The 22,890-nt window shown below is 41.8% G+C and overlaps 1 protein-coding gene across 1 annotated transcript in view; it reads left to right on the top strand.

The window, feature by feature from the left end:
• Positions 1-18,204, top strand: part of ADTRP (androgen-dependent TFPI-regulating protein) — a 31,992-nt gene extending 13,788 nt beyond the window's left edge. The window contains exons 4-6 of the mRNA XM_010014810.1: positions 6,743-6,858; positions 11,792-11,943; positions 18,161-18,204. Of these exons, the coding sequence (XP_010013112.1) occupies positions 6,743-6,858; positions 11,792-11,943; positions 18,161-18,204 (312 nt within the window). The remainder of the gene's footprint in view (positions 1-6,742; positions 6,859-11,791; positions 11,944-18,160) is intronic.
• Positions 18,205-22,890: the final 4,686 nt, after the last annotated feature.

The raw sequence follows: 22,890 nt of genomic DNA, 5'->3' as shown, positions 1-22,890 counted from the left end.
TGGAAAGGGCAGAAACAGTAGTGGAAACGGAAACAGAAACAGGCTTGTTCAGAGAGGAGTGCTGCTGGAGTTAAACTGAGTAATAGCTTCCTGACTAATTTGTCACCACACCTGCTCGGTAACAGGACTCCTTGTACCTCTCGCTTTACCCATAAAATAAATCCCTGAAAATGCACTGATGGTGAGAATATAAAAGACAGGTATTAACTGAGAGAATTATTTCTGTAGCTAAATATGGCAGTGTACTAGTTAAAGAAATAAAAAGAACAATCATGATTAAGGCCCTCCCTCCCTGAAAAACAAAGGGGTTAAGTGAGGAAGAAAAATGTCCAAGAACAGATTACAAAAGAAAATTTAAAAAGAGGCATTTGAATGAAGGCAGCGTCATAGCAAATTAAATGAAAAGAGGAAACTTGTTCCAAGATGAAGCCAAGAAAGGAGAGAGTATACAGAGATTCAGAAAATTATGAGGAGTATAAAACTAAATAGAGGCTATGGTGACAGGAAGCCATTTAGTTTTATTATGCTCAGATAACACAGGCTGTAATTGCTTATGAAAGCATCCAAGCCGACGAAATTTCCATAGACAAGAGGACGCTTCCCAACAAAGAGTTGAATAACTGAGTAAACACCTCAAGGGTCAACCAATGAACACTGTCTTCATGAGCCTCTTAAGACAGCGCTGAAGCGGTTTTTAGTTTTTCTTTGCAGTAACATAGCGATGGAGAAGATAGAAGCATGAGTATCGTCCACGAGCGGTTGTCACCACATAAGCTCTGCAGGGAATTTGTCTGAAAGGAGAAACACAGGCAGCGTTTCAAAAGCACTTGATGGCGTCGAACTGTGCCCAGCGGAGTTTAGTTTGGCCAGTGGTAACTGTTTGTGAAAAATCCCCTGCTAAAGTCTCACATGTTAATGGAAAGCAGACACAGAGGGTATGTAAATGCAGACAAATTAGAAACAAACAGCTATGGTCAACCGAGGCATCATTTCCTTCACTCTGGAGTCAAATGGGGTCAAACCGAGTCAAACTGAGACACACGCATTAGGCATATGAGTGATCTCAGCAGCTCTGGGGAGATTATTCATAGGCTTAAAACTCAGCCTAAACCGGAGCCTGCAGCTGAACACAAACTCTACCCAACCCTCTCTTCTCAGCCACAGGAAACTTGCTTTTACTTATATTCTCAACAGCAAAACAAAGATAAAACATTGAATAAATACACTAATTCTCAAAATATGGGAAGTAAAAATTCCATATGGACTTACCAAGCAGTGGAAATAATATCCAGAGAGGACTATTTATCTCAGTTTAAACTCATGAACCTGAAACAGATTCTGGGAAACATACAACATAGGGGCAGAAACAAAAACTAAAGAAACAGGAGAATGTTACAATTCAGTTCTCCACAGGAGATGAGTGGTATCTACACGCCAATATTTCAGATAAAGTTCAGCATACATTTCAGAAACTTTCTCGGCACTGTATTCATACACAAGAGTTTATGAGCAATAAAAAGAATTTTGCAATTTTATAAGTAGTTCAGATTCACCCGAGTTTGTCAGGAAAAAAGCAAAGAAACCAAACCCAAGGTAAAAATCATAGTAAAAGCCGAATAACAAAAAAAATGGCACAAAGGATTGTTTGACATCAGAATTCAGATTATGAGTGTGATTAGTTAACAAAATGTCTCTGATCATTTTGAAAGTCCCATAACTTTTATCTTTCTTCAGATACTTCTGTCCTTACAAAATGTGTAAGCTGAAAGCTTTCCTCAACAAACAGACATTATTAGAGAAGTAGATATATTAATATTTCAAAAAACATAAAAATAAGAACTAATAGGATTCCTGCCAAGAGAAGGAAAGAGCTCTCTGATTCAGTTCGGTTCACTGACAGCCTGATCAGCACACACAGCTATTGTTTCAGCCTGTTTTCCTTACCTTGGAGTGAAATAGTTTTTTTCTCCCTCTGTGATAATTACTTTTGACAGTTTCACTGTTTATATGTGAAACTGAGAAACTGTTAATTGAAATAAAAAAAAAATGAGTCACTGTTTCCAGCAATTTTTGCCAATGTTTTGATCTGTGTCAATCTGAGCTTAATTATTAAGTTTTCTTTAAAGCAAGAGGCAGAACTGTATGTTTCAATTTGGCCCCTACAAACACTGCACTCTTCAGACAATCATTGGTTTAAGGATATAAAGTGCAACTAAACAGGCTTGAAAGTATTTTTAATGACTATGCACTAGAGACCTATGGTAAAAATAACTTGAATGAGAAAATACTTCTTTTTTATTGAGAAGGATATGAGAAGTCTTTAAAGCATATCAGCAGCTATGATTAGCTGTGATATATGGTCTATCACTAACAATGCTGCCAAAATCAACGTCTATCGGCTGTGAGAAGGAAATCATTTGGAAAGCCAACTGCATGTCATAGGCAAAGGGCAGGCTTTGCACCCTGTAGCCAACCACACATTCCTCTGGTGTCTGCTGTATAAATACGCATCTGCTCTCATAAACTTGCTTGACTATTCTGTAGCAATTCCACTGTGATTTTACTGCTAATGGACAAACTGGGCTTGAAATACATCGAGTCACCAGTAGACTCATGGATAGAAGAAATGCAAGGGACGATTTTCCCACATCCTTAGTGGGCCTGCGGTGTATGTGCACATGAGAAGAGGAGCGGGGTTGGGGGAAGAAGCTTTATGTCCACAAAAGAAAAATTCTAAACCAAAAAACATTTCATCTTGGGGGATGAAGTAGCTGAGAACTGTTGTAAAAATCTGTCTCAAGAAAGCATTTGCATGGCAAATTTAAATGGCCCTACAAAAAAGCATGTCTAGTTAATATACACAGTGATTGTCTCTAACTAGGAATACACTAAAAATCCAGTAATAAATACAATTGGATTAATATATAGCAAAATATTTTAAAGGATACACTTATTTGTACAGAAGACGCAGCACACATTTGAATAAGTCATGGGCCAGTGTCATCACTAGACTTGGGAAGAAAGCACCTTTCCTATGCCACAACAAACTTTGTTCTTTTGTTTTTTTCCTTTTCCCAAATCAGGGTAGTTCCAAGACCTTTAGCAAATTGTTCACATATCAAGGAGCAGACTGGGCCACTCCTGAATGCTTTCACTGCTCTTGGAGGTGGAAGCACCCTTGCAGGCAGTGGGAAGCTCAGTTTCAAGCCCCTGTGAATCAGGCAGAGCAGAAATTTCAGCCTACCCCTTCCAATAAACTCTTGGGTATTTCCAAAAGCAGCCAAACTTTCCAGCTTTGCCAGTAACTTTCAAACATCTTTTGATTTATGGGCCCCTGAGTATTTTCTCCAGCTCCTCCTAAGTGGAGAGGCCCGCCAAAAGATAACTAGTTAAGCAAATCAGCATTTTCTAAGTCAAGACAGAATAAAAAGAAGTGCTTCTAACTGTCTTTTGTAACCATTACCAGTTGCTACTCCTCTGCAGTGCCAATGAGCATGTTAGAGCAGTGGGCTTCCCCTCGCTACCCCCAGCTTTTTACTCCCTGTGACCGTACCACGCTGTCTGCATGCTGTTCATGTGCTGCTCCAGGGTGCCTCCAGCCACCATCCAGTGCAGTGCCACTCATTCCTGTAAGACAAATGAGAAATTGTATATAAGGGACAAAGCTCTGCTTTTCTCTCCTCTTCCCCCTTTCCTGAGAGATTCACATACTGCAAGGCAGCTCAAAGATGCATGGACTGAAAAAGAAAAGAAGTTGGCTAAGCCAGTGGAGACATCAGTGGTCTTAGCCATGGTAACTTGCTCCTGTCAGAAGACGAGAGCCCTCCTTTCTCCACACTTTCATCCTCTGCTTCTGGACATGTGCATTTTCACTGGCTTTGGAGTCTGCGTGGCCCTTGGTAACTGGTTCAGAGAAAAACTGAGGCTGGGTCAGAGACACCCAGAGGGTGCTCGGCAGAATCACAGTCAACTTCTTGTCTAGCTTGTGTAAAAGGGCTTGCTCACCTCCCCTAGGTGGTCACTTCCCTACTTGCCCTTGCTGCATATTTCCCAGTATAAAGCCACATCTCTCTTGAGGTAAACTGAGCCAATCACCCTTGGTCATACCTGCAATGGACATGGAAAACTCACCCACCCAGTCATCACTGCATCAATCTCTTAAACCTTTGAAACCTCTCTCATTTAAAACCTCTCATTTTCCTTTTCTCTCTAAAGGTACCAACACATTCAGACCTGACTTCTATGCCTGCCTTTGGACTGATTTCCTGTTCATCATCTCTTGCTGTTTGTGCTGCCCTTTCCTGGGCATACTCTGCGTTGTCTGTCTCTGTCAAAATGGGGTGCCCTAAATCAGAGGCAGAGTGCCAGCCAAAACCTCATCAATTCAAGCAGAGCAGCATAGTTAATTCCCAGGCCTTTCTTACACACTATACTCCTGTTAATACCATTTCAGAACACCACACACTTTTTCTGTTAAGGCAGCATTATTGTGCTGGCTTGCACTTATTTAACATTCACTCTGAGGACAAAAAGCCCCAAACTAAGGAAATAAGTATATAAAATAACCCACATCTAAAAACTATTCACTTCAACAAAGGATTATTTCACCAGATCACTCCTACAAAATCCCTCTTAGGACAGCTATAATACAGCTGGAACAACCAGTTTAGAGTTGTTAAAACTGTTTAAATTAATGAAAAGACTAGCGAGGACATTTCATGTATCCCAAAGGATCTTTGTAGCCCACTGGATGTCAGATGAAAACCAGAACTTATATCCATTTCACATAATGGACAAATCCACTGCAAAAGACCAAAGCCTAAAAGTGACAACTAAGTGCAAGTTTTCCATCATTGCTGTCTTGCAGGAATATTTTGGGTTATTCAAAGACAAACTATTGAACAACTATGGAAATCATTCTAAAAGCAGCCTAGCACATAGATTTCTAACTAAAAGACACAGGGATTATATATGAAAACTGTGTGCATCGAATACATTTTTCTGGTTAAATGAATACAGGAATCACTTGTATTGATACAATGAGACCTCTGCTATCAACCAAGCAGAAGATATCTTTGTGAAACAGAACAGAGGAAAATCTCAGTGTCAATGAGCGAGAGGAGCTGGAACATCCAATAAATCTTTTCTATCTCTTTTCTCTGAAAAATAATAACTGAGATGGAAGGGTTATTTTGGTAGTAGGACAGGCAGATATGAATAGCAGCTCCTCCAGGGCCCGAGGGAGGACATGCAGCTTCCAGTCAGCTGACATTTGGCAGTGGCAGACAAAAATGGATGTCTGCCTCTTAAACAAATAGGTAAAGAATGTTTTCATGAAGTATGTAGCTCAATATACATTTAAAGAGTTTCATGTGTATTTGTGGCAACATATACTATAAATATACAGCAACGAAACTTTGACACCGTACTACGACATCAGATACTCAGCGCAGCTTCTTACAAATAAACACTGAAGGTACTAGAACCACTTCCCTGGGACAAGAGGAAACTTCATACCACACAGCATACCCAGCAGGTTGTACCTTTAGAGAAAAATAAACAAGCAAAGTAATTAGTTTGGAGGTTTATTTTGCTTAAATATTTTTCTCTGCTGTCCTTCCCCCTTTCCTCTCTCCATCTATTTGTGAATTATTTGCTTAATTAATAGGAATTTAAACAAATAGTCAGCTACAGTTGTTGCTATAGTTTTCTCCTGTTGCACCTCATTGACTGTTTTTGCTGTGTTGTTCCCCAGCATTATTTAAGCCTCCTGTACTGGGTAATGCAACTTAAAACTATTGTTTGTTTGCACAGGGAATATCACACAACTTTTATGGGGAAACTTCACCCCAACAAATTATTTTTTCAAGATGACACAAACCACCCAGCAAATTGAGGAATTAGCATCCCAAAACTCCCACATTGTCTATTTGACATCTGAGCCCAGGACTTCTGCTCTGCTTCCAACCTCCTCAACAGTGAGGAGCATCCCTCTTGGAGGTAGCTCCCCACCACAAAACAGGCAGTGCCACCAAGCTGTCTGTCCTGTGCTGAAAATCCTTCATGCTCAGTTATCATCATAAAAGCCCTAGAAAGTGAAGCTCCTTCATACAATTCAAACTCCTTGACAAAAAAGAGAAAGAAGGAAAAAAAGCAACTTCTCCAGCAAGCTAACACTTTACTAACTCTTGGTTCAGCATGTTTGAAGTTCCTTCATCATCTTGAATCATCATCATCTTTAGCTAACTTAAGTCCTCTGCATGATTACCACCACATTTTCAGTTTACAAAAAGAAGCACAACACACTGGAGTAAATAATAAATGCCAATATGAGGGCAATTCAGCAATTGCTTAGTGAGTTTCAGGAGGACACTTTTGACATCCTCAAACTTACACAACAATAGGTTTCTGTATCTTTTGTACTCTAATGGGAATTACCAAAAAAGTTATCGTACTATAAAATGTAAAAGGGAAGCTCACCTATTATAAAGGAATGCAGGTCATTTTACAGGCAGACCTCATTACCTACTTTTTACAGCACACTAACAAGAGAATTTCCATGCTCATTACTGCAGCAGTACTTCACTATAAAAAAATAAAGAATTATGTACATTTGTACACAGTTACATTCAGTGCTGCTAAATAACCCTTTGGTCACGGGCAGGCTCATGAGATTTGTGATCAGCAATGACTGAAGGAGGGGCACTGTGACTGATCAGTGACAGACTCTTTTTCTCCTCAGCACACAGCTATATTGCCATTTGCTGTCCTGGAAATCCTTGCCTTGCCTCACCGTTACCCAGCAAAGAAGAATGGATTGATCTTATTGGGATTTGTCAGCTTTCTGTATATCAGTTGGTAAGAATTACATACTTTAAAACATATTCTCCAAGCGATCTAGTTTGTAAAATAGGGCCAAATGCTGTATGTAGATTTAGGTTCCCTCCCAGGCACATGAGAGACAGCAGTTTGTTCTGTGGAGAGAAGTCATTTAAACTCCAGCTGAGACCCATGAAAATTATTTCCAGACAGAGGCAGAGCTGTCTGTGTTCTTCAAACACAGGACTGGTCCTGAAACCACACATAGTATCTCCTGCTCTTATAAGGCCTCTTTAAGAAAAGCAATTAAATTGCCATGAACCCTTGAGTTATTTCTCCAGGCTGGGTTTCTATTTCTAACCCAGTACATCTAACAGTGCCATCAAGTTTACCTCTGCTCACTGTCTTGCTCACTGCAGAAACTCCAAGTCTCAAAGGTCTTGGGGTCATGGGAGCAGAAGAGGAGTAAAAGCCAGTTTGGTATTTGGCAGGGACACATGGCTGGGTTTAGAAACTTGAGATAGAAAATGATACCCAGAGCCAGGTGCACACTAACGAGCAGTAAGGAGGCATCTGCCCTACTTCACCTCCCACTCCACCGGTGGACACCGCCTACATTTCCAGTAATGTACCACAGCTGATATCCAACCTGTTGGAGGGTGATCCTGAGAGAATAAGCTACCACCAGGCCTCCCCCACAGCCCCTAGCCACCCCCTCACCTCCTGTGTGTGTCAGGCACCCCTGCAGCAGGGTTTGCATCCACTCCTGCTCATGGCATCCAGGCTGCAGTGCCGGCGCTGGAGGCACTGCCCGCTCCATCTAACTATGGGCAGCTGTCAACGCTTCAGACCACTCTGAAGATGACTTACATTGAGACTTAGCTCAAGAATGGGTCTGTATAGTTTCAGGGTATGCTGCAGTATCGCTTTCCAGAGTGCAGGAAGCACCCAAGCCCTCAGGAAGAGGGTACAGAACAACTGGTCACCAGGGAGGTGACTTATCCTCATGCAAAGATTTCTGAGAAGTTACTGGGACTACAAGAGTGCCCATGTTTCTCATTCCCACCCACCAGTTCTCACTCTCACCTAGAGACTGCCTTCAGGCCACCGAGTGAAAATCTGGAATAGAAAACAAACTGCACAGATGAAAGGCTCCTGTGACTAGAAACCCATCAGAGTGGCTGTGGAAGCAGTAGACTTCACTGCTATGTTATATAAGCAAGTTAGGAGCCATTTATCCTAATCCAGCCCACAGCCTAATAGGATTACAATCACAGCTTCCTAAATTCCTTTTCTATGTTCTGGTTCACTCAGTTGCTTAAAGCCAGTTCTGTTTTGCTTGCGTTCTGACAGCATTCAGTTTTTACTGTCTTTGAGACCAAACAGCTCTCAAGGCAGCTATTGCAATCATGAGTGCCATGTTTTCCCCTAAAACCACTATCAATTGAGCAACTCCAACCCACAGGAGACATGGCTCATGCCGGGACCTGAATCCTCATGAAAGGATGACGATCAACACAAGCATCAACACATATGAGTCCTCACGGTATCTCCTCTGACTTGATGTCTCACGGTGCTGCTGAGATCCTAAGTGGAAGGTGGTCCCTGAGAGCGCTTGTGCCCTGTGTCTCAGGGCCCTGATAACTGGGTTAAGGATACTAGGATTTCAATACTGTTGCTTGCTTTCCTCCTGAAGCAGCAAGGAACCTCCTGTCTGCTTTCTTTTTGCCTCCTTGTCTCGGTTCCCTGCAATCACAAAGAACAGCTTTCAACTAACAAAAAAATTTCTTAGCCTGTGCACTGAAATCTTCACACATGTATATATTTTACTGTTGGTTCTGCAACCTGGTGAATTAATAGCCCCATTTGGACACCTTATATTTCACAAGCAGCAGTCCGTCATAAAAGCCTCTCCTTGAACTGTTATTGTCATTACTGAGCTTCCCCTTCCCCAGTGTGGATGGGCTGAGAACTGACTGGTCCCTGCAAGGTAGTAGAGAAACCAAGCAGCTGGTGATGCCTCACACCAGCTACCTGCCTCTGAGTGGGGCTTCACAACAGCTTTGAATACCCATAGTGTTCAAAAAACAAATGTGGCTTTCTGTTGCAGGGCACCAAGGTTTAGAGAACCTTTAGGCATGTTAGTTGACTCTTGCAAAGATGAAACTTGCATCTCCTGGTCGCATTAAGTAATGCCTTAATCCTGGAGCTATCACGTTGAAAACAGTGAAGAATAAATAAATTTTAGAAATTGGCATTTTAAATCTTAAAAAGGAAGTGACAATAGATTGCCCTTTCCCATTTCAGTGGTAATATATCAGTATAAAATAGATCTTAATCTTCAAATTCTGCATGTGTCTTCATAGAAAAGTTCAAACTTTTATATTCAAGGGAATATACATCATTATAGATTGCACTCTGTATACAAAACTAAAACATAAAAAAACCCAACCCCACTTAAATCTAGAGACTGATGACTTTTTTGCAATAGGTCCATATTCCACCTCTGATAGGAATCTTTTTCACTCACTGCATGCTCATTTTCAGTTCACAACCTTTTAATTTAAATTAACCAGTCTCAGAGAGCTCATATGTGGCCAATATGTTATTTTCTTCTTTCTGCATCTTCCCATTTAATAATTCGCTAGAGATGCCTTTTTTTTTCCCTTCAGAGAATGTGGTGGTCCTGTTAACATTAATGGACGGGTAACAAGAGGACAGGATAAATTCCCCAGCTGTATCCAGCTGTACTATGACAGCACACCACCTCTCCCTGGAACCTATATGCTGTCCTCTATCCTATAGTAGTTTGGCGAATTTGGCTATGCCCAGGGCTGTTGTCTCCATCTATCCTCCACACAATTCTGGGCATTTTCTGCTTCTGTCTCACTCACAGATATCCAAAGTAAAATCCTGGTAAAAAAATGAAACTTGTTAAAATGAAATCTTCAGAATAATAAGCTTCCAAATCCTGCATGTATATTTAACAGTTGATTGCCCATGAGTAATGAGCAATATGCATTTGCAAGTTGTGGGGTGCATTTTATTATAAAATCCCTAGCAAAACCCAAACCAAAGCAAAACAGAAAAAAAAAATCAAACCAAGATCTGTCAACCATTCTGTAATCAAATGAGTAAGTTCAGGTATGTCTAAAGGTATGCCCCAAGACAAAAAAAAACTGGCAACACAGGGCTCCTACCAAACCAGATAGCTGGAAGTGCTTTAGTGCTCCTGCATAGTCATTTGTTTAGGCTTGAAAATATGGGTTGGAGTGCTTCAAATGAGGCACACCAGCTGGCCAAATTGCATCAAGATAATCTAGTTCCTCATTATATAAGATAAAGGCAGTTATCACTCTCTGTTTTACTGTTAGAGGCACATTAACGAAACAGTAGCCCTGTGCAGTGAAGAATACATGCTGACATTTGCATGGGCTCCAGCTAGCACTGGGTCTTCAGTGTCTCTGCTCAGACTCTCTGTGGCCTTCTGTGCAGGCTTTTTCTTTTTAATTACTTAGCTGTTTCACACCCTTGTTTGTTTGATGAAAGAACCTTAAATCATGAAAATGAGTCTCAACCCTTAACATTTCCGTGCTCAGCCCAGACAGCTCCACTACCACCCCCCTCCATTTCCCCAATCTATCCCTCTGGTACAGATTAGTGAATCTCTCTAAGGCACTTCTTTATGCTGTACCCCTTCCTTGTATAACCAGAAAAAGGAGAAATCACCTTTTCACACTTTTTTTTAAACTTATTATTTTCCTTAGCACTCTCCCATTCCTCAGTTTCGAGTCACAGTTTGAGGCTGGTTGGGCAGCCTGTTTGTCATCTTCTTTCGATGCATGATGCCCAGTATAAGGTCTTGGTGCCGTCAGAGAGAGTAGGATTGTGTTTCCATGTAGGCACTGATGGCAGACAGTATGGCAGATGTGTTTTTTTAAACCAAGAATTAAACCTTTTAGGACGCTTTGGACCCAAGGGTTCTTTCTGGGGAAGTTATCGTTAGAATGGCACATCCTCATAACAATCACTAGAGACTTACCTTATGTTTTTATGTTATTTATATATTCAATACAAATATATCAAATTTCAGATATTAACATGTATTTTTTCCCTATATTTAATAAGTAAAGACCATTTTTATATTCTTAAGTCTAGGCATTTGCTACCAAGCACTCTTATGAGCCATAAATAATGAAAATAATACCAGTGGACTGACAGCCACTACAAGATGGGGTTTTTTGAGAGAGAAAAAAGGCAGAAAGAGAGGGTCTAAGTAGAAGAAAAGAAGCCCTGTAAAGCAGGCATGTTTATCCTTTTCCTTAACTTTTTTCCACTTTTTCGAAGAGTTCTTTGCAAATGGTTCTGGCACAAAGAAGCAAAGCAGCTACATCTGTTTCCTACCTATCTGCTTCTCCTATCCTCCTCCTCTTAGACCAAAAGGAAAAGTGCTGGAGAATTGCCCTCACCCTCTCACCTCCTGAAAAATTTTTCCCACTCCCCAGAACAGTAGTCAGCAACAGTAGGATAGAGACGGTGAGAAACAGCACTTTGTCTTCACAGACCCTTGAAATCTAGATAGGGCTGAAAAGCTGTTGTAGCTAAAGAGCAAACACATACGTGAGAGCTTATTTGAATAAGCTTCACTTAGAATAGTTCAAGTGCACATCCCTATTTGTAAGCATTTTTCTATTTTACTGTTATTTCGCTGCTGTTAATAGCCAGTGCCACCAGGGTGAACAGCAGAACATTGTGTGCATTCCAAACTGTGCTGAAACCCATCTAATTTAGCAGCAGCTCAAGTGTGCTTCACAGCAAATAACCCAAATGCCAAGGAGATGTATTGACAGCAGAGCTAATTTCCTCTGTATCAAGATTGTTTTGATAACTTGGCCCTTCAGGAGCTAGAAATCATGAAGTGGTTCTTCTAACTGAATGGTCCTAACCAAAGGTCATTTCTCTCCTTGCCTAGGGTCCTGTGGATTTATTCTGTAACAGGAGAGTGGGTATATCCGCTCTTTGCTTTGTTCAGCCCAGCCGGGCTAGCAGCCTTTTTTGCCATTAGCCTTGCCATCGTCATCTCTTTCTACAACTTCGGGGAGTTCCTCAACCGTATGATATGGGGTCAGTCCAAGTTTTGTTTTTTGCTTCCATCCATATGAAAAAATATGATCTAAATAAATTCCTGTGATTGCCTAGGCAGGTGGGAGAGGAGACACAGAATGGTTCGGGTTGGAAGGGACCTTAAAGATCATCTAGTTCCGACCCTGCTTCCACAGGCAGGGACACCCTCCACTAGAGCAGGCTGCGCAAAGCCCCGTTCAACCTAGAAGGGGACCCTTGTACACTGTGGGTGTGGCATTTGAGTGTCTGCTAGAGATTGGTAGGTCCTAACCAGTTACTAACAGAGAACAACTCAGAGCAAGAATCCCAATCCCACCAGATAAAGGGCCAAGTGGCCCAAGAAACACCGCTTACCAGCATAATCACTGGATTTTGAATTCCTTCTCAAGCAAGGCCCCAAGGGCCAAATCTCTCTGGCTGAAACTTTTACACCTGCATTATGTGGTGTTTGTCAGGGGAATGGCAATTTACTGACAATTTATAGGAAGGCATTAGTATACTCAAGCGAAAGCATCACAGCAGCTCTGTGGGTAAAACAGCACTTCAGAAAGTTTTACAAACTCTTGAGAACATGTGTCTTCTATTTCGGTAGTGGCATAATCAGTAGAGATTTAAAGAAAATGAAAGGCAGCATCCCTGGACAAATGAGCAGTTAGGAAAAAAGAAGTAGTTTAAGAGGACACATTCAACAAGTGAAAGGAAGAAAGAACGAACAGATGAAGCAGTTTTGAGTGTTTGGCATTGGATTATATTAATATTGTTGTTGTTATTATTATTACTAATACTATTACTTCTCTCCTGGTTTCCTGTCTCAGTTCTCAGTCAAGATTACATTTCTGAGGATTAAAGCGTTTCTGTCAGGAAAACGCATGTATTTTATTTAGGACAAATGTGTGAACATTTGCGATTTCTTAAACTAGCTTTCTGATGAAAGAAAAAATGCTGCAAAAACACCTCTGAAAATAAATAAGACAACTTCCCTCTGTTCTCAGGGAACATTTGATGCCTGATGCTTTTTGTGAAGTCTCACATGCCTGTCAAGCCAAAGCAGAGTGTCTGTAGCTAGTCTCTCACCATTCGTACTCAGCTACCTAAAAGCAGCAGATTGACTTTCAAATGCGCTGAATAACCAACTTCCCCACTTGATACCTTTGCAAATAAGATGCTTGCTCTACATGTCCATGTTTGGAAATTTTGGCCGAATTCTGTTCCTGCATCAATGTGATACGAGATGAGGATTGCTGGTAAATGAAAACAGATCTGCAGCCTTTCTGCAGCAGCTCTGGTTTAAGAGGCATCACATAAACAGTAACTATTACTAATCAAAGACCACATCATCACTACAGAACAATATAGGTCTGTGCATGAGATCTGATAGCTGATACATCTAGCTGTCAGATTTCTTCATCACTGAGTACATAATAGTAATTTCAGGCCTAGAGTGTGCCTAAGTTGGAGATGTGTAAATCGGAGATAATCAGAATGAAATTAATTTGATTTGCAAGGTGTTAATCGATTGGGCGAAAGGTCATGCCAAGCAGAGATCAAATTAACTGCACAAATTGGACGCATTTTGAACAGCTGACTAAATATGCCCACTTAAGAGATGTTAATTTAAGAGCTTTCTAAAGAAACCGGGGCAAACACTCAGCTCTCTGTGCACACGGAAAGGCTGAAAAGCACCCCCCAGTTGTGACAGTACGAATGTTACCTCAAAGAATATATATAAGCACAGCATGCACGATATCCTCTGTAGGTATCTGGTGTGCTCTTGCAATCCATGGAGGCCTCCTGTGTGTGCTGGTTCTGCCTCTCCATGAATACTTGGTATTTTTCAAAGGATCCGCAAAATCATGGCCCTAGCAATGACACACAGTTTTCATCCATGTGTAAGACACTCCCCCCGAGTTACAGTTCCCCATGTTTGTACAAGCTCTTGCTACTTCACATGCATCCTCAGCTCTTCACCCCCAGGAATGTTGGTATTCCCTGGATTTGTTGTGCACCAGTAAAAGAAGTTGCAAGCTGTACCCTGATACCTGACAACTCCACAGTGTCTGAGGTTATAGTTTGACAGTATGGGGGCTTTGTCAGCAATAACTTCTCGATAAGCTCCTTCCCACTGCCCCTCACTCCTTCCTATTCTACCACACACACCTCTTTCATAGAATCATAGAATGGTTTGAGTTGGAAAGGACCTTAAAGATTATCTAGTTTCCACCCCCCCCGCCATGGGCAGGGACACCTCCCACTAGAGCAGGTTGCTCCAACAAGGTTTCTTGCAAGCAGGGGCTGTTTTCAACTCAGATTTTTTTTCCAGTCCCATTTCTCAGCTGTGTCCACCCAAGAGAAGGGTAGGACCTCCTTAAGCTGGTATTGATAATGAGGCCTCAATAAATACTGAATCACAGCCAGAGGGAAGCTATTCCAAATTACAGTATGCCAGAGTCTTAGTATGTTCCTGACTGAGACGATTCTTTGGCTCAGCATTGCCAGAGTGAAAAGAGCTGCAAACTGAATGAAGACATGATTCCAACATACCTTTCTTCTCACAGCAAAAATGGCTCCACTTACTTTTTTTCACCCTACTCTTTCCTGTATCACTTTCCCACCACAATAAGGGAGATGATGCGGCTAAGATAACCCTGCAGAAAGAAATAAAGAAACCACATGAAGCAAAACTATCTGCGGTGGTAGAGGACAAACCTCTTCATCTCTCCATAACCTCCACCCTGCCCACCCCAAAGGGTATGTGGGAAGGGCACTTCTGCCCTCTCTTTTGCTTCCTGCTTGGTCCCTCAAAGTCACAGTTTGAGTTAGAGTAATACAATTGTCCAGTAGGTTCCTACAGCACATCTAGAATCACTTTCTTCACTAAAATCCATTAGCCACCAAGCAATTGGACCTGATGCTGGCAGCATTTGCCGGGCAGAACACCCTACCTGGGCTGCTCTGACTAGGCTTCTCCCCATAGGGAAAAGCTCCAGGGAAGCCGCTTCTCTTTTTTCCTTTCCCACTTGAAGGAAGAAAGCTTGCTGAGTTTGTGGCCAGATAAGTTGTATTTAGTCAAAGGTACGAGAAATGATTAAGAAATAGCTCCACATGAGTGGCAAGCCTGGCTTCCTTTTGGATTTACATCCTGTGGCAGACTCTAGGCGGCAAATGAAACTTGTCCCACAGCATACGATGCTTTATATGGGCTCTCTTCCATGTTCCTTTATAGGTTCAAGCCACTACCACTTGTCCTAAAACCAGCTATGTAAATATTTATTCTTTTTCACTCTTAAAGGTATATTCAGCTCCAACTTATGCCAAAGTCTATGGATGGCAGCTTTCAGCTTCAAGCACGTAATTTTTAAAGCTATGCCCAGTGCTTGACCAAAAAGATGCAGTATCATTTCTAAGAGCTAGAAAATCAGGGCTGTCAAATAATATAACCTTGGTTTTCCTTTTCAGAACAACCAAACGATGCCAGACCCTAAATTTGTTTTATTATTTATAGATGAACTGTTTCATACAGTATTGGAGGTTTTAAAAATGTATTATCTCTTATGTGCCTCTCCCTCCCCTTGCACAGTTGGATTGGTGGTAACTAAGGCAACCCAGCTGCACAGCCTGAGAGGCACAGAAAATAGTACCAGTAATGACTTTTTTTTTGTTTTAAATCCCAGAGTTTCTAGAGTACTAGACAATGTTGAGCAATACAGAAACTCCAAAGAGGATAATTTGAAACAATGGGCTGATTCTTTTACTGCCATAAATTTACCTCAGCCAAGAATTTGGCTGCAGGGTCCGAGTACCAAAGAGGAACCATGCGATAGCTTCTCCCGTTCCCTAATGGGCAGAAAAAAACACGCAGGCAACTGATCTCATGTTACTTCGACCAGTCAAACTAGAACTCTCACAAATAAAGCAAAGCAGTTTTCCCTCAGGTTTTACTCCTGGTGAGACAGCCAGATCCTCAGGAGAAATTTGGATCAAAGTTCTCCACATCAGACAGAGCAACATTTCAGATGAGGTCTCTTCTCTGGCACCAGCGTTTGAAGACAGAACAGAATCATTTGTCTTCCAACTAACACACCTGGAAAAAAACAACAAAGCAACAACATTCAGCAGCTGTCTCATTTCAATAGTTTGAAATGTAGATGGATAGGAGCTAAAGCTAGCAACAAGCAGCCGTTCCACCAGCGATTTAAATACCTGCAGAGGGACACTGGGCAAACCTCTTGTGAGATTTTACAGCCACAAGGCCTCTGCCAAGTCCAGAGAAATGCTCATCCCCAGGTGGTGGAACAGGGCAGAAAGGGACGCTGGCTGTCAGAGCTTGCAGCAGCTCCAACAGAGCCATGCTGGATGCTCACTGTCCTCCAGAGATGAAAGCTTTGGCCAGCAGCTGGCTAGGGAACACTTGGGGCAAATCCAGGATTAAAGATACTGTAAAGCAAGGGATAAGGCAGTACAACAAAAATAAGAACCATTGCTCCCAGGAAAAAGAGGAAACTTATGGTGAAGTAACTTCCTTGCGCCCAGTGCACAGACAGATGTGCTCCTCCAGATCTTCTATGAACTTTTGAGTATCTCATGAAGCCATTGTTGAAACGTATTCACCTAAAGCTGAGCTAAAGTTAGATGGCAATCTTCTTTGTGGAGTACTTTTGCATTAAATGCATTTTCCAGAAACATATAACATGTTTTAGGAACCGATTGTTTTCCCTGGGTTTTATTTTTGTATTTATGTGCCTGCAAAACCAAGCTCCCTTAATACCCTGTAGTCAGCTATTGGGAAACCCAGCCTACGTGACAGCGCATGAATCTGTCCAATACAAATACTATAATAGGATTGAATTCTCGATGCTCTCATTCTTCTGAGCAGCTGTTCAGATTGCAGAAACCCCAGTGGCAAATAAAGGGATGCAAAGGGCAACTGTGTGAGATACAAAGTCATTCTACTATTGTACTGGTACAGGGGTTTTTGCATGAATGTTAAAATGCTCGTGTTCTGCAGGTAGTTATCAATGCAGATACAGGTCCCGCCATTTGTTATTACAGTGTCCATGAGGGATTTTTAAACTGAGCCTCCTTTCAAGAATATAACTTCATTTGTTCTATTGTGCCTTTAAAAACAAAGAATAAGAGTCCAGGGTATATCTATTTCTTTCAGTGAACAAATAATGTTTATATCTACAATTTCAGTATATTGCCAGTGACAAATGGAACTCAAATTTAAGAGGATTTACAGCCCAGAGTTTGCAAACTAAATACAAATACCTACTTTTGTCCCATCCATTCATCCTAATTGCGCCACAAACCTGTGATGGCATATTTATATCCTTCATATTTGTCACTCCCCCAAGCTGCAGTTACCCCTCGGGTAGAGGAGTCTAACTATTTAAAGGAAACCTGTGCCATCTGTCACACACCCTGCTCTTGCTGACAAGTTTATCTGATGATCCACTGGAGGCAGACCAGATTGGAAGCTGTGGCAACCTAGGGCTTACAATTTCATCACTGGAGGCCAGACATTAACAGGTGCTTGCTAATATGTTGTCCCTAGTCTATTAAGATAGTTTGGGGTTTTTTTTCTACCCCATCTTTAATATATATATTTGGTCAGTACAAAAGACTTACAGGATCCTTCGAGAAGAAAGAAATGACAAGATTTTATTCCATACGAGGTCAATTGCCAAATGCTAGGCAAGCTGGAGATGAATAAAATACAGCAATTAGTGTACAGAGCTTCTGAGGTCTGCGGACAAGGAAAGCACAGGGTTCCCTGTGAGTAAATTATCATCAACAGGGAAGAAGAGAGACTGAGACTGTGCATTAGTTAAGGTACACTTCATTTTTGAAGCTTTTCACATATTCTTACACTGAGCTAGGTTTATTTGGCAGCAGACGCTTTTTCCCATTAGCAATAGATGTGGTCCATAATATATTTCAAATCATTTCTCAATAGTTCAGTAAACCTTTACTTGCTGAGGACATCTCAGGCTCATTCAACTTCTGCAGCACTTTGGCATTAGCAGCTGGTCCAAGCCATGCACTCATAGCTTATTCCCACTCCCAGGTGGGTTTGGTTCCCCAGGGATGTTGGGAGGCTGGGGCCAAGGTTTGCATCCTCCTCTCAACAGTGTGCCTGATCTGTAAGAGGACTTCTCTACTGTGCTTTTTTTTCCCCACAACCCCCAATAATCTCTTCTCCTCTGCCTCCAAACAGGAGACTCAATAGTAATACTGGACTACAGGCAGAAAGGCAAGTGAATCCTCCTCTTAGAGCCAAACAATCTCTTCATGAATGCTGAAGCCATGAAGTAGAGGAAAATAAATGCAGCTGTGATAAATCCTTTCTCCAATGCATTGCAGCTTCTGGTGAAGCCATTATGTCATCAGACATACAGAAAACTGGTGGAAAATATGAAATGTTTGCCTCTTACATGATAACTGTGCAACTTCTATGAAAAGAAAATTGTGTTCACCTGTTTACACAGATTTGTCATCTCTTGCACAATGTATGTGAGGATGTGTCCATGGTTAAAACTCGTCACTGGTAAATGAACTCTCTCATGAGCTTGGCACCACTCTCTAAAAGACCTGTGAATGCAAGCCAGCTCTTGTTTGGATTGCCCTTCATCAAGTCTGGAAAAAATTAAGAGGAGGGATAATTTTAACACTGCTGTGACTTCCAAGCTAGCTAGATAACAAATTGGGCTAACAAGGACTGTAATTAGGAATGTCTGCTCAGTTCACCACGAAGCCAAGTTCTCCTAACGAGAAACTTTCTGGGATATTAATATGCATAATATCTCCTTTCCATTTTAACAGGAAATCTGAATGCAACACTTTCTTCCTTTTTCTTGGTTTCAGTTTATCTTGCAGCAAAAGTAACCTAATTATACTGACTGTATGATTGCTTTGACAGAAAGCATGTTAATTTAAAGCACTGTTTAACATAAAGCTGCTTGCCATATAATTACACTCCATTCACATGTTTACTAATCTTCTTCAATATAGCTGATTTCTGTTATTAGCCTCAACATTTTGTTAACATCTAAAACACTGGAGATCTGCTTTACAAACTCCAATAAACAGGCAAAACCCACAGTAGCATAAGTGTTCCTTAATGGTCAATGTGAAAAAGAAAGATCTCTGTTATTAGCCTTGCATTTAAAAGAGGATTTGAAACTAGTTCCAGTACTTAAATGTCTAACTCCATCTTCTTTGCCAAAACCCCTAGCTTAGAGCTACTGTGCATGCAGTTATTTTCATCTTCCAAATGCTGCTGGAGCTTAGTAAAAATGAAACACATTGTAAGCTGCCTGTGAGCAATAAAAAGATAATGTGTATACATAAGATTGTTCTTCTCACATGTTAAGCACCTGATAAAATTCTAGTCTGGGAAGTTAACAGACTAGGGCTAGACTGCAAGCTAACTCAATGAAAGATGTGTATGCATTCAATATTTCCCAGCTTATCTAGATAACTCACTCCAGCTAACTTTGCAAGGGGAATGTAAGCAATTACGCAGACACACCACTCCCCCCACTTTCTTTTTTGCTGACACTAAAGGAGAACATGGAAAGAATTCACTTGAAAGATGCTGGACAAAGGAAGTATTTCAGAGACACAGACAGAAGGAGAGCCATCAAGGGATTAGGGAACAGAAGACTCCCTGCACAGGTTTGTTGGGTATTTTTCTCTCTTTCAATATTTTCGTATTTAGTGATCATAGAATCATAGAATGATTTAGGTTGGAAGGGACATTAAAGATCATCTAGTTCCAACCCCCCTGCCATGCGCAAGGACACCTTACACTAGAGCAGGTTGCTCAAAGTAGTCCACTGTACGCAGTTTAAATGTCACAAATTCAAAACGGAGCCTGGGACCTGACATGGAGGGGTAGTTCTTTCCATGTCTGAGCTGAACAGCAGATCTTGTCCTGGGGTCCTGCTTGTGCCAGGATTACCTTCTGGATCCATCAAGGTGACTGTGCTGTTGGACTACAAGGGGTTTGAGGAGAATTGTATGTGTGCGTGTGTTTGTTCCTTTGAAAAGGGCTCAGAAGAGGGCTCTCTGCTATGTCCAGCATGGAGAAGCTGGATCCCAGCCATGCTTTTTGGGAAAGCAATCAGGAGTGCCTGCCCCCAGAACACAACTGCTGGGATCTTGGGTTCGCTTTGCTCCTTTCTCTGGTGCACATGAAGCCCTGTAAGGATGCATCCGTGTTGTTCACAAACCCACATTTTCCCTGTGATTTCAGAAAGGCTTTACTGAGGTATTCTGAGTAAGGATCTGGCCTTTACAACGTTTACACTAGATTTCTCTTCCCAGCCCGTTTCTCTCGTTTTATTTTGAGTAAGCATGTGAAGTCAGTCAGAACTGCTTATTTATAGCTGTAGATTTTCATGGCTGTATAAATTAGATGTTATTACTGAATGAGTTGCCCGCCCACTCCCCCAGCACAGCTGTACAGGAATCCTTTCATGCTGCTCGACAGTACACAGCCTTAATCGGGAGGAGAACGACATGCTCCCCATCAGGCAAAGGGACCGCTGCTTAAACCCTCCGGCAAAAAACAGCAATTAATTTTTTCCACAGTACAACGTGCAGTATGACAGCCACAATTACCTAATACTGTTTAGACCTGCCACTTTTGTTTGGCAGAGCCAGAAAATGAAGGTTTACATTCACCAGAGCAAAAAAAACCCAAACAAACCAAAGCCCCTCAAACTAGAACCTGTGCCTGGACTTTTTTCTTACAAGATTAAGTGATTTTTCTTTGGAGGGAGTGAGTGGGACAGGGACAGTCAGGGAAAATAAAAGCAAAATTGGTTGTTATTTGAGACAGAAAATATGGACTCATCCCACAGCCTCAGAGAGAGCTATTGCCAGCAGAAACAGCTGGAAAGCAATATCCACCACGATTAGGAGCTTTCATCTTAGCTTGCACCTTTGTAAGTTTACTACCACAAAAAAGCATATACAAGTGATAATTTATTCCCTCCCCAATTTCCCACACAGATTTCTTGGTTTGGGTCTCTGCCACAGCTTCAAGGTCACAATCTGACCTTAATAACATAACTTAGGATTGTTCCAAGTCTTCAGTGGAACTACTGTAGATTTACTTTGATGGATATGGGGCCAGGATCTGGCATGTAGAAAATTTGCATTTACATTCTACCAAAGTGTCTAAAATAGTTGCCCACAGAGGCTGAAATTCAAATTGAGACCTTGTATTCACTTGGCAGAGCACATAATTAAATATTTTATGCCACAAAATTAACCAGAGTCTCAGGGGTATTGGTAAAAGAAGGCTTAGAATCAACCATGAGAGCCAAACTAAGACCCATTTCCCAGGCAAGTTATTCAGTGAATATTGGGAAAAGTCATTGCATTCATATATTGGTTCACAATAATTTTTGTTAGTATTTAACCTTACTGATTATCTGGTTACCTCAGAGGAAGAGGTTATTGGCTGTGTGGATTCATATGAATAACCCCAATGTCAAGTTCTGCTCTTGAACTAAAGCTATTGCTTTCAGCTAAGAACTGTTTGTGTTTGAATTGACTGTTTGGAGAAAACAGCAGGTAAAAACCCAACACAATTACAATAGGCAAGACCTCGTAACATGTGGTTGAAAGCTCCAAAGTGAAATGTTTGCCTTTTGAAGTCTCCAGAGGCCCTACCCTGCAAGGAGTTCAATGCTTCTGAGAAGAAAACCAAATACCTAAGGTGCTTGATGTCAATACACTTTAGTTTAACTTCCCGACATCAGTGTTTAAAAACATGGGTTTAAGTAAAACCTCTAGGGTATGGCCCAATAATAGTTCTGAGCTACAAAATGTAATAACAATACTTGGTTTTTCAAATATCACCCTCTATGAAACACTCTCAAAACATTTAAGCAAGCTTTCGAGTTTCTTTCACCTTGAGAGGGTAACTTCCCTCACTACCCAGAAAGCAGCACATATAAAAGAAATATGGGGGTTTTCTATACCTGAGACAAACAGAACTATGTCCTCTGAGTACACAATTTCACTGTCAATAAGGACTATATTCCTCAAGGAGAAGAGCCAGAAACCTACATATACCAACACATACCTGCTTTTTGTTTTGAGATGTTCATTCAAGTTTGTGGTGGGGGACCACTCAGTGACAATGCTGTCGCCAGCTGGCAGGTGAAAGGCACATTTATCACTTAGTCTACTAACATCGGTGTGCTGCAACACACCGCCACTTCTGTCTGTGTTTGGAAACACCACTTTGTCTTTCCTTTGCTTTTCTTCTGTGTGAGGACTGGGAGCTCTGCTAGCAGCATCCCCGGCTCTGACACGTGCACAGGGTACATTGCACAGTGCATGCATGAAGGGAAAGGGTCAGTCTGTGAAGAGTTCAGCCACCCACTTTACAGACTCTGTGCTGCAGAGGTGACTGTCCTCAGGCTCAGCTATGACCGTTCTTTAGCTGCCTAATGGAAGAAGCAACTAAGAGGGCATCTTTACCGATGGAGCCCTTGCCCAGAGGCTTGTGAGGACATGGCTGTTCTCCTCCAGACCCACAAATCACCTTTCCCTGCCCTGGCCAGCAGTGGGAACTCCCCAAATCATGGCAACAGCCTCAGCAACCAAGTCAGAGCTCACACAGGCTATGGTTACGTGACAGCTATGCGCACCACAACATGGCCACGGCAGGGTTCGGTGTGCCCAAGCGTTGGTGCTAAAGTGCTATGTGAGAGGACGCATGACCAGGGGAAGAGGATCACCATGCTTCAGCGCTTGTTTCCATCAAGTGTTTCTGGACGCTGACAGGACCAATTCGGAAGCATGCCTCTGAGAGGGCAGAAACGCACTTTGAAGCGGGGGCATTGCTACCGCCGGGCTCTCAGGCTCCACTGGGAAGAATGGACCGAAATCCAGCACCTTGGTTCCGCCAAATGATCTGAACGTTGA

This window comes from Nestor notabilis, unplaced genomic scaffold (genome assembly GCF_000696875.1).
Source record: "Nestor notabilis isolate BGI_N333 unplaced genomic scaffold, ASM69687v1 scaffold18155, whole genome shotgun sequence".
Taxonomy (NCBI): Eukaryota; Metazoa; Chordata; class Aves; order Psittaciformes; family Psittacidae; genus Nestor; species Nestor notabilis.
This window is presented reverse-complemented; position numbering and strand designations above follow the sequence as displayed.